The sequence below is a fragment of the Capra hircus genome, chromosome 7 (genome assembly GCF_001704415.2).
Source record: "Capra hircus breed San Clemente chromosome 7, ASM170441v1, whole genome shotgun sequence".
Taxonomy (NCBI): domain Eukaryota; kingdom Metazoa; phylum Chordata; class Mammalia; order Artiodactyla; family Bovidae; genus Capra; species Capra hircus.
In genome coordinates this window covers 73,218,741-73,231,766 of record NC_030814.1, presented here as the reverse complement: position 1 = coordinate 73,231,766, position 13,026 = coordinate 73,218,741, and the positions used below count along the sequence as shown (strand labels likewise).

At 42.5% G+C, this 13,026-nt stretch overlaps 1 protein-coding gene across 3 annotated transcripts in view; it reads left to right on the top strand.

The window, feature by feature from the left end:
- SEMA6A (semaphorin 6A) overlaps nt 1-13,026 on the top strand; it is a 131,370-nt gene that overhangs the window by 63,618 nt on the left and 54,726 nt on the right. For all 3 annotated transcript variants that reach the window (XM_018050663.1, XM_013965389.2, XM_018050662.1), the window contains exons 2-6: nt 2,292-2,429; nt 4,943-5,060; nt 9,816-9,876; nt 10,854-10,916; nt 11,627-11,728. In XM_018050663.1, coding sequence (XP_017906152.1) covers nt 2,330-2,429; nt 4,943-5,060; nt 9,816-9,876; nt 10,854-10,916; nt 11,627-11,728 — 444 coding nt within the window. In that variant the 5' untranslated portion in view covers nt 2,292-2,329. The remainder of the gene's footprint in view (nt 1-2,291; nt 2,430-4,942; nt 5,061-9,815; nt 9,877-10,853; nt 10,917-11,626; nt 11,729-13,026) is intronic.

Below are 13,026 nucleotides of genomic sequence, written 5' to 3'. Positions count from 1 at the left end.
TTCCTGGTATAGAGCCCTCCTGTAAACCTGGAGATATTTAAATAACCCATCTCAACCATGATTGGGGCAAGGTATAAGGATTGAAAAAAAAAAGCCATTGGATTGCCTAAGAGATTTCCTCTTCATGTGTTGCTCTTCCTGCCAGCATCTGGGTTTGAGAGTGTTGCATCAATCCATGCAGTTGTTAAGATGGAAAAAATTAAAATTGGGAGACAGATTAAAATAGTGGGACTTCGTCTCATTAGCTGGAGGACATCTGTACAAAGATGGATGTAATTGTGGGAGGATGCAGACTCCTTTCTCATGTCAAGAAAAGTTAATCTTTAAAAGGATACAGATTTTCTTAAAGATTTCTAAAGGAATGAGAATCGGTTGTTGAGTCTCCATTATTCTTCTGCGGTGTGCTGCAAACTCTCAGAGGTGAAGGCTCTGTACAGTACTATGATATTGCTCTTGAGCCCTTGGTAAAGGTTGCCACTTCCTCTTACCCGAATACTTTCTGATTGGGGTCTGCTTTATGTCTTACTTACTCCTGTGATTGATTTCTCCTCCTTAATGTTATACTGAACAGAAGCCCTGACAAGCCAAATCAGGGCATCTCAGAGCTTCCCTTTGGGTTTAGATTCTCCAGAATAGGAAGAACTGGCAAATGAGTGAATGGCTAGAGCAGTGCTTTTCGCCTGTCTGTAAATACACATTTGCATCTCTGGGTAATGGACTGCCCTGTGAACAACTAATTATTTAAAGTTTAATTTTAACCTGCACATCAGCAATGGAGATATGGAAAGGCTTAGGCTTTTCTCTCAACCTCTCTCCCTCTTTGATTTTCAAGGTAAGGCAAATTAATTAATGTGCGCTTTTCGACTGAACAAATGATTAAGACCCAGCTGTGTCTGTGAAATTATCAGTTGCGATGCAACACTTGGGGCTTGTTAATGCCTTTTTTGGGTATGAAGAAGAGACACACAGGTATCTAATATTAAGTGTGTTCCAGAAAGAGTCAGTTAGCAGTTTGTTTGCCAAATTAACTTTCAAAGACATGTAAGTTGCTAAGTGTGACTTTATTACACCCAAATCTTAAATGATTGATGGACTACTGTGAAATAACTTTGTTCAAAAAAGACAGTCTTTGGCAGGCTACTTCAAAGACGTTACGAAGATAAAAAGATATCCCCACTTTACATTAATTTCCCTGATAGATCAACAGTTATTTGAAATATGCCTGAGAATTACGCAATATGTTCTGTCTTATGACTTTCCTCTCACTGTATCCAGCAGCCCCACATGGGAGTGTTTCTACTTCTAATGATGTAGATTTTTTTTCTACACATAAAGAGCATCTTTAAGAAAATGCAGATGGGTAGAACAGTATATCTAGCATTTTTATTCACTACCATTTCACCACATGGCAGCATCTGACACTAAAATATACAAAGATAGGGTTTTTTCAAAGTCCACAATACTATTCAGGATGTGGATTCAGATGCTGCCTGTAACGTTCTCCACAGAGTCGGAAAGGATCCATTTCTTTCTTTTTAAACACAGACTGTGTGATTTTATTTATGTCTAAGGTCACTATAGAATTACTGTAGAATTACATAACCAGGAGTGAAAATCTCAACTAAGGGGTCAAACGGGTAATGGAAATCATTGAACTGGGCCAGTACAGGTGTTGGGGGTCAGGTGGGGTGGTGGTGTTTGTGGCTGAGAGCATAATGCTTGAAGGAAACTGTCATTTAGGTCAGTATGTCAGATATTCTGATTTTTATAAAGAAGGGTAGAAACCTTCTAATTTTTCAATATTGGGGAATTATTTCAAAATTCTGAAAGATCCTGGGCTGGCCACACAAAACATGTCTGGGGATGGCATGCTGCTCTAAACCTGCTGAGAAGAAAAAAAAAAAATGTGTTTACATTAAAAGGGGGGGAAAAAAGCATTCTCAATTATGCACATTTTTTCAGAACGTCATTTCATGATTGTGAAATAGTCACACATAATGACCTCACGATGGCTCAGGGCAAAAGAACCAAGACTCTGAGTCACTGGTTTGGGAGAAATTTTGCAAAAGGGCTCCTATGCATGAGGGAGGAGGGTGCAATGGGTGATAAGACACAGGTTCCTTCTGCAAAATACCATCACGAGTGTATCCACAATGAGAAGGATAGAACACAGAGGCCCCTTTCTCTAAAATTTATCTTCAAGGCCATTTGATTTTATGGAGTGGAATAAAACTGACTTGCAAAAAAAAATAAAAGAAAAGAATAAAACTCCCTTCTTTGCTCTTTGGCAGGGTGAAGTAGAGAAGTCAAGTCTCCCCGCTGAACTACTATGAGGTCAGAAGCCTTGCTGCTATATTTCACACTGCTACACTGTGCTGGGGCTGCTTTCCCAGAAGATTCTGAGCCAATCAGTATTTCGCATGGCAACTGTGAGTATCCACCTCTCTCTCACTCTCTCCCTCTGTGGGCACTTGTGCCTGTGTCAACCGGCAAAGCTCACACATTAAACATTTCATAGAAGAGACTTGTTAGTCACTTAAACTTGTGTGGATGGCATGCATGGGGGCGTGCTAAGTCGCTTCAGTCGTGTCCAACTCTTTGCGATCCCATGGACTGTAGCCCTCCAGGCTCCTCTGTCCATGGGATTCTCCAGGCAAGAACACTGGAGTGGGTCGCCATGCCCTCCTCCAGGGGATCTTCCCCACCCAGGGAGTGCCACCTGGGAAGGTGGATAATTCAAGTCTAGTCAAACTGGTGGGATGACTGTTCTATGACTCCAATAAACAAGGTTGTGGAGACACACTTGTGTGAGGATTTAAAACATCCCTCAGTACCTCCAGTGAAGTCTCAGTTACTACAAGGAGGCTGTGATCACGCCTAGAAACCAGCTGTGGGAGAACATCATGGTCTTCTGGGTGTTGCCAGGACTGCACATTTTCATAGGGTAACTAATACAGAGGCATTGTTACAACAGAAAAGAAGACTGGGACAAAAATTAACTTCTGTTTAGACTCAGAAGTATATCATTGCAAGACTTAAAGTGCTTCTGAATTCCCAGGGGACCTAGTTTAACTGTTCATAACTTTTTTTTGATCTCTGCTTCAGTATCGAGGGCAGAAAGCACCATGATGAAAAGGTCAGGTGACTCCTCAAAAGAGGATCATTCTACCTGCGTGTGGAATGAAATAGACAATTAACTACTTTTTTTCCTTTTCTCCAAAAGATAAAATATTTTATCACAGTAAAGGGGAAAGCATTTTACCCAAATACCTATCTTCACAGTGGTTATCCTCAAACATTGAATGAACCATTAAAAAGGTATTTGACAGTAATATTAGGATACTAACGCCGTCCACCCAGCTTTCTGCCGGAAGGTCTAGGTTGTAAAAAGAAGTAATTTTACATGAGGGTGAGGTGGCAAGGCTTTACACCTCTAATTAAGAACAAAAGTTAGGGTATGACTAAGGACCAAACTGTGTAGCTTGAAATCATCATTCTTGAAGTGGCGTGTGTGCGTGCCAAGTCGCCTCAGTCGTGTCCAGCTCTTTTGTGATCCCGTGGACTGTAGCCCACCAGGCTCCTCTGTTCATGGGGATTCTCCAGGCAAGAACACTGGAGTGGCTTGCCATTTCTTTCCTCCACCTAACTCAAGGTACTAAACCTTAATAAGCGTTTATCTCCATTTGAGATAAGTATTCTATCTTCGGTGGCCCTGTGCAGAAGAGACCCCAGGAAAAAAAATGAAGAAAGAGACCCCAAATATGCTGCTGAAAACCATACTTCAGTGGACACTCAAATCTTTGACAGGACAGAGACAGGAATTAATTGTTTTAGCAACTTCCTTGATGAATGGGTGGATAAAATTTCAGAGCAGTGGAAGGGAAAGTACAAGATAATCCCATACCAAGCATGGTTGTGAGTAAGATATACTGATGCTCTAAGAGTGAGTCAGAGTCAGAGGTTACAGGGGTTTAAGGTGTGTGGGTCAGAGCATTCATCTATGAATGGATTTTGAGTCATTACTTATACCTCTCACCCCTCAAAACAACTGCCTCTTAAATGTGACTCATCTTTTTCCCCCCCTTAGTTTCTCTGAAGGACCGCCAGTGCTCTGGAGATCATAGGTTTAAAGGCAGAGAGATTTTTGAGATGTAGGTATTTCCAAAGGTCAGGTATTATTACAAATTGCCTATTCTCCACTGAGGAGAACTGCAGAAAAGGAGAAATACGCTCGCTGACTCTGCAGGTCAGGGAAAATTCCAGATCACCCGACTGGCTACACTCAGTTTGACCCTGTCCTGTCAAAGTCTCCATTTCTATGAGATTAGCCAATTGCTTAACTTGAGAGTGAACTTCCCACAGTTCCTAGAATGCCAGCCGACCTAGCGGAGCTGCCTTCAATAGTAGATTATTCCAGCTGGACGCCTGCGGAGACTGTATTTTCCTTCTGGCTCCTGGACGAGGGCTCTTGCCTCCAGACCACATTGCCTTTGCGGTGATTGATGGGAAGGCTGCTTTGAAATAGTTTTGTCCGGAGACAAGATCTTTGGCAGACTGCCCCTGAGGCTTAGCACTCTAAAGGAGATGAAAAGAAAACTGGGGAAGAAAAGAGCACCTTCATGTAAAGGGTTCACTGGCAAGTTTAACCACCCACCCCCCCCTCCCCAGAAAGAGGGACAAGTCAGAAAGAGTGACACTCAGAAACCTAAGCCCAGGCTTATTAGCATCAGGAAATGAAACTGTAACTCAATTATCCTTAAAGAGCACTTTTCTATCACAACATTTCCTAAAATAACAGACCTGCGTGGAAATGGAAAACGGTGGCACGGTTGGACTTCAAAATGGTTTTGTTCGGCGGCCACCCACTTCCGCCCGCCCCGGCGCTGTCAATTCTTGGCTTGATTTCCTCTTCCCTCTCTTGCCCCATGTCCTCTTTTCACAGATACAAAACAGTATCCGGTGTTTGTGGGTCACAAGCCAGGACGGAACACCACGCAGAGGCACAGGCTGGACATCCAGATGATTGTGATCATGAACAGAACCCTCTACATTGCCGCCAGGTGAGCCCCCTTTCCCCACGTTTGCCTTTGGCGCATCCAACGGTCCTAATACCTAAATGTCCACACTCTAAGCTATGCTAAGTCACTTCAGTCGTGTCCGACTCTGTGCGACCCCATAGACGGCAGCCCACCAGGCTCCCCCGTCCCTGGATTGCCGCCGGGTGAGCCCCCTTTCCCCATGTTTGCCTTGGGAGCATCCAACGGTCCTAATACCTAAATGTCCACACTCTGCCTCATAGTAAAGATCGTGACATTCCCAAAGAGAGTGTTACTTCACTTAAAGGCTACTTTCATTTGTCAAACAACCATTCTTTCAAGATTTCCTGTGTCCTTTTAACTTGATGGTGTGGATCTGGATAGAAATAATTGCATATTTTGGAGTTTAAACTCAAATAATCCACTGTTTATCTTGAACATTGTGTATATATACATATATATGTATATACACACATACAGTATACACAGATATTTACTCAAGCATAGGGTAAAGTGTTCTCTCCTTGATACTTGCTAAATTAAGTTGAACGTGTCAACATGCATCAAATTAAGTTGAATGTGTATGTGGGTGGGTGTATGTTAAACCTGTATTTTTGCAGATAATATATAGTATATATTATTACTTTAGCAGAATGGCAGCAGCCACCCCGTAGAAGTTTTTGATAGGAATCTAGTTCAGAAAATACTCATCCACTGGAGAAATGTTATTCAAACAGACCATGACTTAAGGATAAATAGCCTGGCAAGAATACTACCCAGACAGGGTTCATATGGATTTAGGTTTTGTTTCAACTCTAAACTTACCTGGACCACAACTTCTCTGGCTGTTCAGTGTCCTCTGTTACATAAGACACTAGAGTAGAATTTCTTAATGGTGTCCCCTGGGATTCTAAAAATACATGATCCGCCATTGGGGACAGGGGTTGTGGCTTATTCAAAATATGTCTAAATAAACAGCAACAAGGAGCACTATCTTGTGGGGTCCACTGTGGTATAACCTGGGTCTAGACTGATGAATAGTTTTACACTGGGAAGGAAAAATAAAGATTATGTTTTTAGTACCTGTCTGGCTGTGCACACAAGTAAAGTAAATAACAACAGTGCTGGTTCCTTCAAAGCACTTAGATGTTCTGAAAATACAAGCTATACAATGTAAAGTTAAAAAAAAAAAAAAACCACTGGCTAGATTAAAATATCCTACGAGTACCCTACATTTTGGTCCCAGGGAGCAATGCCAAAGCACTTTCTAAAAATTCTACTTCACAAACACTGAGTACATACTTCTTGTATGTGCTATATAAATTGCAAATATGGTTGTAAGTTCTTTATAAATGTTAATTCATTCAATCCTGGGGCCAAAAAAAGAAAAACCCCTTTGAGTTAGAGCTATTTTCATCCCCGTGTATACCAGGAGGAAACCAAGGTACACAAAGGTGGAATGACTGGGTCAGAATGACAGAGGCAGGATTTGAACTGGAATAGTCTTTCTCTAGAGTCTAGGTCACTACTCTCTGTGCTCTGCAGCCTACTGAGCCCTAGAAGGCCTACTTGTCCTGATAATAACCTGCTAATAGCTTTCCCCAAGAACTGTAGCCACTGTGGGTATTCATTAAAAACATTCCAATGAGTCCCCAGTAGCCACCTCGCTGGGAGAGTATTCAGTTCAGTTCAGTCGCTCAGTTGTGTCCGACTCTTTGCGACCACATGAATTGCAGCATGCTAGGCCTCCCTGTCCATCACCAACTCCCGGAGTTCACCCAAACTCATGTCCATCGAGTCAGTGATGCCATCCAGGCATCTCATCCTCTGTCATCCCCTTCTCCTCCTGCCCGCAATCCCTCCCAGCAACAGAGTCTTTTCCAATGAGTCAACTCTTCGCATGAGGTGGCCAAAGGATTGGAGTTTCAGCTTTAGCATCATTCCTTCCAAAGAACACCCAGGACTGATCTCCTTTAGGATGGACTGGTTGGATCTCCTTGCAGTCCAAGGGACTCTCAAGAGTCTTCTCCAGCACCACAGTTCAAAAGCATCAATTCTTCAGCGCTCAGCTTTCTTCACAGTCCAACTCTCACATCCATACATGACCACTGGAAAGTATTAGCTCCCTCTTAAATACCATTTTCAGTTTCCTAAATGTAACAGGGATGGAAGATTACATTTGTACCCAGTTAGCTAAAGGCTGGTCAAAACAAATGATTAAACATTATATCTGTGAGAAATAGGCTGACTCAAGACTCTTCTATGAATTGTTCACTTTGCAACCCAGTCTTTAGGGGGAAAAGAAACATAACCGACTACCTGATGACTTTAACTTGGCTGTAAAACAGTCCAAGGGGCACCAGAGTTAGGAACAAGGTGCTGTGCAGACTTCAAGGTGACCAATATTACACCTTGTTAACACCAAGACTGTTTCATCCTAACTCCTGACCCTAAGAAAAGGAGAAAGGCAAGAAGGAAAAAAGGAGAAACAGGTTCACTTTTGTAACACTGTAAGACAGACTCATCTTTGGTTAAAGGTCAAATCTTGACCTTGGTTAAAAGTCAAATCTGTAACAGCCTAGCACTGACATGTTGGTTTTCACTTTGTGCAGTCACTTCCCTGGAGTACGCACCCCTGGAAAAATTCCTAAATGATTTCTGTGGTTTGCATATTTAGGGTCTCTCCTCTCTCTTTAGTTTCACATTTCCCAACAGAGACCCAAGAGATCCACGTTCCCAGGCAGCCACTAACATGATTTAAAGTGAAATCTTTCCCCAGACTCAAGTCATGCCAACATAGTTAAGTGGTGCTCACCAGAGAGGGGAAGAGGAAGTCCTAGGACTGAGTCAGTTTGTGTTCAAGTAAGAGCAGTGTACAAACCCGGGATGCACGCACGGTGCTGGGGAAAAACCCCTGACTCTTGATATGTGGTTTAGCATAATGCATCGTTCTGTGTGTTGGGCAATGTGATCTCTTGGAGACTGAAAAATATTGCCACTGTCCAAGGGAGATTTCATTCATAGAATTTTGATTTTTAAAAGGGTCCCCGGTTCTTCTAGACAATGGGTGTCAGCTATCAGAAGCCATGTCCCCAACCAGAACCCAGGGACTGAGTGAAACTTGATGAGCAATGCCCCTTTTCAGTTCTGCTTTATTATTATGCATTTTGTAAATTCTCTTTTTGTTGTTTAATCTCTGAACTGCTAATTAACATAAACAGGCCATGCCAAAGGGCGGGGGGGGGGGAGGGGAGTGGCAATCAAGAGCTTTCTGAGGAATTGCCAGTGCATATTAATCAGATGTTAATTTACAGTTCATACGTTCAGCTCCTACTTAAAGTTTTGAGGAGAGGCAGGGCCAGAAATAATCTCGAGTCATCTCAAAGCTGATACCAAAGTAATAGGCAATTCCACTCCAATAATGAACCTGACCCACAGCACCGCCAATAAAGTCAAACAAGCAATAAAGGAATGCCGTAAAACTGCCTCGGAATTAAAGGGCAGAGCAGTTCTGGCACCCTACTGGAGTCTGAAGAACTTTCCAATTCAGCAGTTTACAAAACAGGCTCTCTCTCCCCCTCACCACTCTTACACACACATACACACTCACACACACTCACAAGGGCAAGGGAATTTTATAGGCCAACTGCCTTACCCCCTCCTTTTATTTTCATAGGAGAAAGCCTGTTTTTATTTCTGTTTTTCGCTGTTGTTCTTTCCCTAAAAGTAGTAGCAAACAGATTTCCAAAGAACTGGGGGGGGGGGAAATGGAAGTAAATCCTGACAGCAGATAATTCCTTTCTCTTTTCTTTCTTCCCTTCTCCCCTTTCCCTTTCTTTTAAGTAATGAGGGGCCCTGAAAGTCTGCACGGGAGCCTTGAGGTCTTGCTTTAAAGCTGTGGGTAATTTTCCAGCCCCAGGACTTCCTGCATTTTAGAAAAAGTCAATGTTATTTCAAGGGAAAACGAGCTGTTTTGCTTTCCCTCACTAGCCCCCCATCTCCTCAGTTGAATGTAGCGCTTTTCTTTTCTTTCTTCTGAATTCCAGACAAAAACGCCCTTGTGCTCAGCTCACACAGAAGGGGATGTTTAAATATAGCCCCACACCTGAGCTGCTCATTCTGTTTCTCCCCTTCCAAGGGGAGATTGGCAGCGAATCATAAAGACAACCAAGTTCTCAGCAAAACAGGAAGGTGAACAGAAGCAAGAAATGTAAACTTTAGCTCAAGTACATCTTCACCTTAATTGACCATCACTGTGTGTAAAAGAGTGGCTTCTGGAAATAATTTTACCTTTATCGTCTTCAGTCTTGTCAATCAAATCATCAAAGGTAAAGCTGAAAATATGTTTTCGAAAAAGTGATGGAGATAGACATTAGCTTTTTGTTAGCTCTCTTGATGAACAACTCTAGCATGTTGAATGCCAAGTGAGAGGGCATGCGAACTCATCTGTGTGCTAGTTTGGAAGCCTGTTTAACTTCCAGACATCTCCCACCTAAACTACGGACATACATACAGATGTTACTGTTACGGGATGCGAGAGACTACTGGAAAGTTTTCATAAAAGGTGGCAAGATCCCATGATTTCTCTGAAGGTGCTGAATGTGTTCCTGAAGCATCTCTTAGAAGCTGAACCCTCCCCTTCTTCTTGCCCTCTGATCTTGTTTTTAATAACATGGATGTGGATTTATCTGCCTTGAATGAGACATGGACTCATTCAGGAGAAAACGCACTGGCTTGACTCTTGCGTCTAACATTGTCTTAATTCTTCTTTGTTTATAGGGACCATATTTATACTGTTGACATAGACACCTCACACACAGAAGAAATTTATTGTAGCAAAGTAAGTAGTTTTAAAACCTTTCAGAAATGAAGGATCTTAGGATGGTTCTTGGAGAGAATATGTATTGTAAATGCATTGACTGAGATGACATGGCTTAGAATAATTGGGAACATTTTATGAAATTTTAATTTGGGGATGAGTTAGGGCTTAATATGAAATGGTTATGTACTTCATATTTTATTCATCGATTATGTGCACATAAACATATTGGAATTTTGGGTAATTCCTAAATTCGTTGGATAAAATAATGGATATTCGTCCAGGAAAAGATCAGTTTCCATACGTAAACTTTTGTCCCACAAGTGATTTCACTGTTATGTTTCCATATCTTGCAATATTAAGTTTGACTTCACTGTTGTGGTTCAGGAATTTGATCATTATCCATTTCAGACAGATATAAAATATAACCAACGCTTTCTTATAACTCCACATGGAGGTATTTTAAGTTAATAAAGTCTGCCCCAGAAGTAGATGATCCCTTCAGCACATGAATTTATGTGAAGGAGTGTAACCTGAATTAAATCTTTGTCCACCTAAGGTGAATGTCCCCTTTATGTTTAAGAAAATGACTTCCATATTTTAAGGAAAGGCCTGCTTTATGGAAACTGATTTATCAAGTGAAAGGAAAGGGCAAGGACATGTATTTTATCAAAATGAGCATAATTTAGCAAGTTAATGTGGATATTTTATGTGAAATTTCCACACTGTTGTTTATTCTTCTTTCCTTTCTCCTTCATCTTTTTCTCAAAGAGAAGAAGATCATTTTGTAGTCTAATGAATAGATAGGGGTTCAAAATTAAATGAACACTTCCATTTCTAATCTTTTGTTGTTATGGTGAATTAATCACGGAGAAAGGGTGTGGAAAGCTTTCAATAAATATATGTTCAGCTTCTAGTCTCCCCCAGGGAACTCTTACTTCTAAAATCAAATGCAACAACGTCTGGGCTCTAATTGATTTCTTTCTTGATCCCTGCAGAAACTGACATGGAAATCTAGACAGGCTGATGTAGACACATGCAGAATGAAGGGAAAACATAAGGTAGGCAATTTTCATTTCTTCTGCAGCTGCCACTTTGGGTTAAGTTCTTGACTGTTATCTCCAGCCGCAGACCCTGATGTGGAATGGCTCACGCTAGTCCCTTTTCCCCCAGTAATTGCTTCTTCCATCAACTTATTGAAGGCTTTAATTTGCAAAAAACAGTTTGCTTTTAATGTGATGAAACAGTATGACAGCTGCGAGGGCTGCATCATGAACTATTTAGGGGGCACCAGGGACTTTGGACCCCAAACTGGCTTGTGCTGAGTCTTCTGAGTACACTTGCTGGGAGCCCGCCTCGTGGTCCATAGCCCTCAGAAAGTCTGCAGGAGAGCCCAGAAAGGCTGCCGCAGACACAAGGGGTCTGCGCCTCCCGCCATAGAGCAGCATAAAAACACACTCCAGCGGCAGACCTCATGTATCAAGGGACTCTGGAGCCTCTGGCATTAAAATTAATGTGACGGGGTGCTGCTACGTCCTGGCTTGCTTTCCTTTGGTGGCACAAACACACACCTCCTGTTCTTATTTACTGTTGAAAAGCAGTTGTTACTGTCAGCATCATCTTGGGGGTAAAAACATGAGGAGGAGCCGGGACTTTCCCAGGAGAACGCCCCAGCCCCTGCATTTTCACCTTGCTCTCAGCACATCATGGCCCACGGTTGAATGGGTTTCTACCCTGAGCTGGACACCCAAAAGTTTGAACTGTTTTTCAGGATGAGTGTCACAACTTTATTAAAGTTCTGCTGAAGAAAAATGATGATACTTTGTTCGTCTGTGGAACTAATGCCTTCAACCCTTCCTGCAGAAACTATAAGGTAAATGATGTTTTGTCTGTTGGAACCACACAGCCCGGAGGTATTTCATAATTTACTGTGATTGTGCCCGCAGTCACCTGGGGGTTAATTCAACACCACCTGGGTTCCTCTTGCTTGTTCCACTTAATGTAGTGCTCCACATGACTGATCCTGAGCAGGCTTCTAAGCTTCCTGTTTGTTCAGGATTGACTGACATGGCTTTAAAGAGCCTACCCGGCAAAGTATGTTTCTGTTAAGACCCTATTCTCTATTGTTCAGAATGTCAGCCAGTGTACCCCATAGACCATGTGGGTTTCCTCTCTCTCCCTTTCTCCTTTTCCCTCCCATCCCACCATCTCCTCTCTGAGCACAAAAACACACTTATACTGTGAACGATTTCCATTTTAAAAGGGATCTCAAAAGCATGCCATTGGAAACTGTAGACATTCCTCTAGGTAAGATTTTCAAGAACAAAGGAATTTAATTCCGTTCAGAACTCGGCTTACTTGACCATGGTCTGACTTATCTTGGCCTTCATGCAAATCATGCAAAGGGGAAAAAGATTAACCCTTGCAGCATTAATAAATCAAGTTAGTTCCTCTGATAATGGTGTCACTGCAGGAGTGGAGGTAAAAATGACCTGAGGTCTTGACCCCACATCTTTACCTTTCCTTGTCCCTCTTCCGGCAGTAGCCTCTTGTTCAGCAAATACGTGCTCCCATGACTAGGAACTGACACTGTAAAGAGAGATAGGAGGCGTCCATTCTTAGTGAAGCCAGACACTGAGAAAACTCAGGGAGAAGAAAGCTTCAGTCCATGGGTTTGCTGCCATGGTGGCATAATACAGAGCATGATGGAAGCATCGCAGAAAAGTGCTTACTTCAGCCTGAGACGAGCAGTCAGGGAAAGCTTCCAGAAGGAGGTGGACAGCCCCTCTCTTTGAGTGCTCCCTCCTGTTGTCAGGACACGTGGAACATGAACACCCCAGCCCAGGAGAGACCCGAGCATCTGTGATTGCCCAGAACCTGACATAGTGACTCCAAACAGGTGTTCAGTTCATTTTTTGTGGGGTAAATAGTGAATGAGATAATGCCTAACCTCAGTCTTAAAGAAGTAACCAAATGAAGGGAGCGGGGCATTCCAAGTAAGGGAACAGCATGAACAAAGGCATGGAGTAAGAAACTGTCTACTGAGCTTGAGAAACTTCATTTGGTGCCAAAGTGTTGGACCTTGAAGTGACAAGTGACAGTCAACAAGAGTCTGCAGAGGTAGGTGGCCCCAGGGATGAAGGGAAGAGAAGAGATTCAGGAGATACTGAA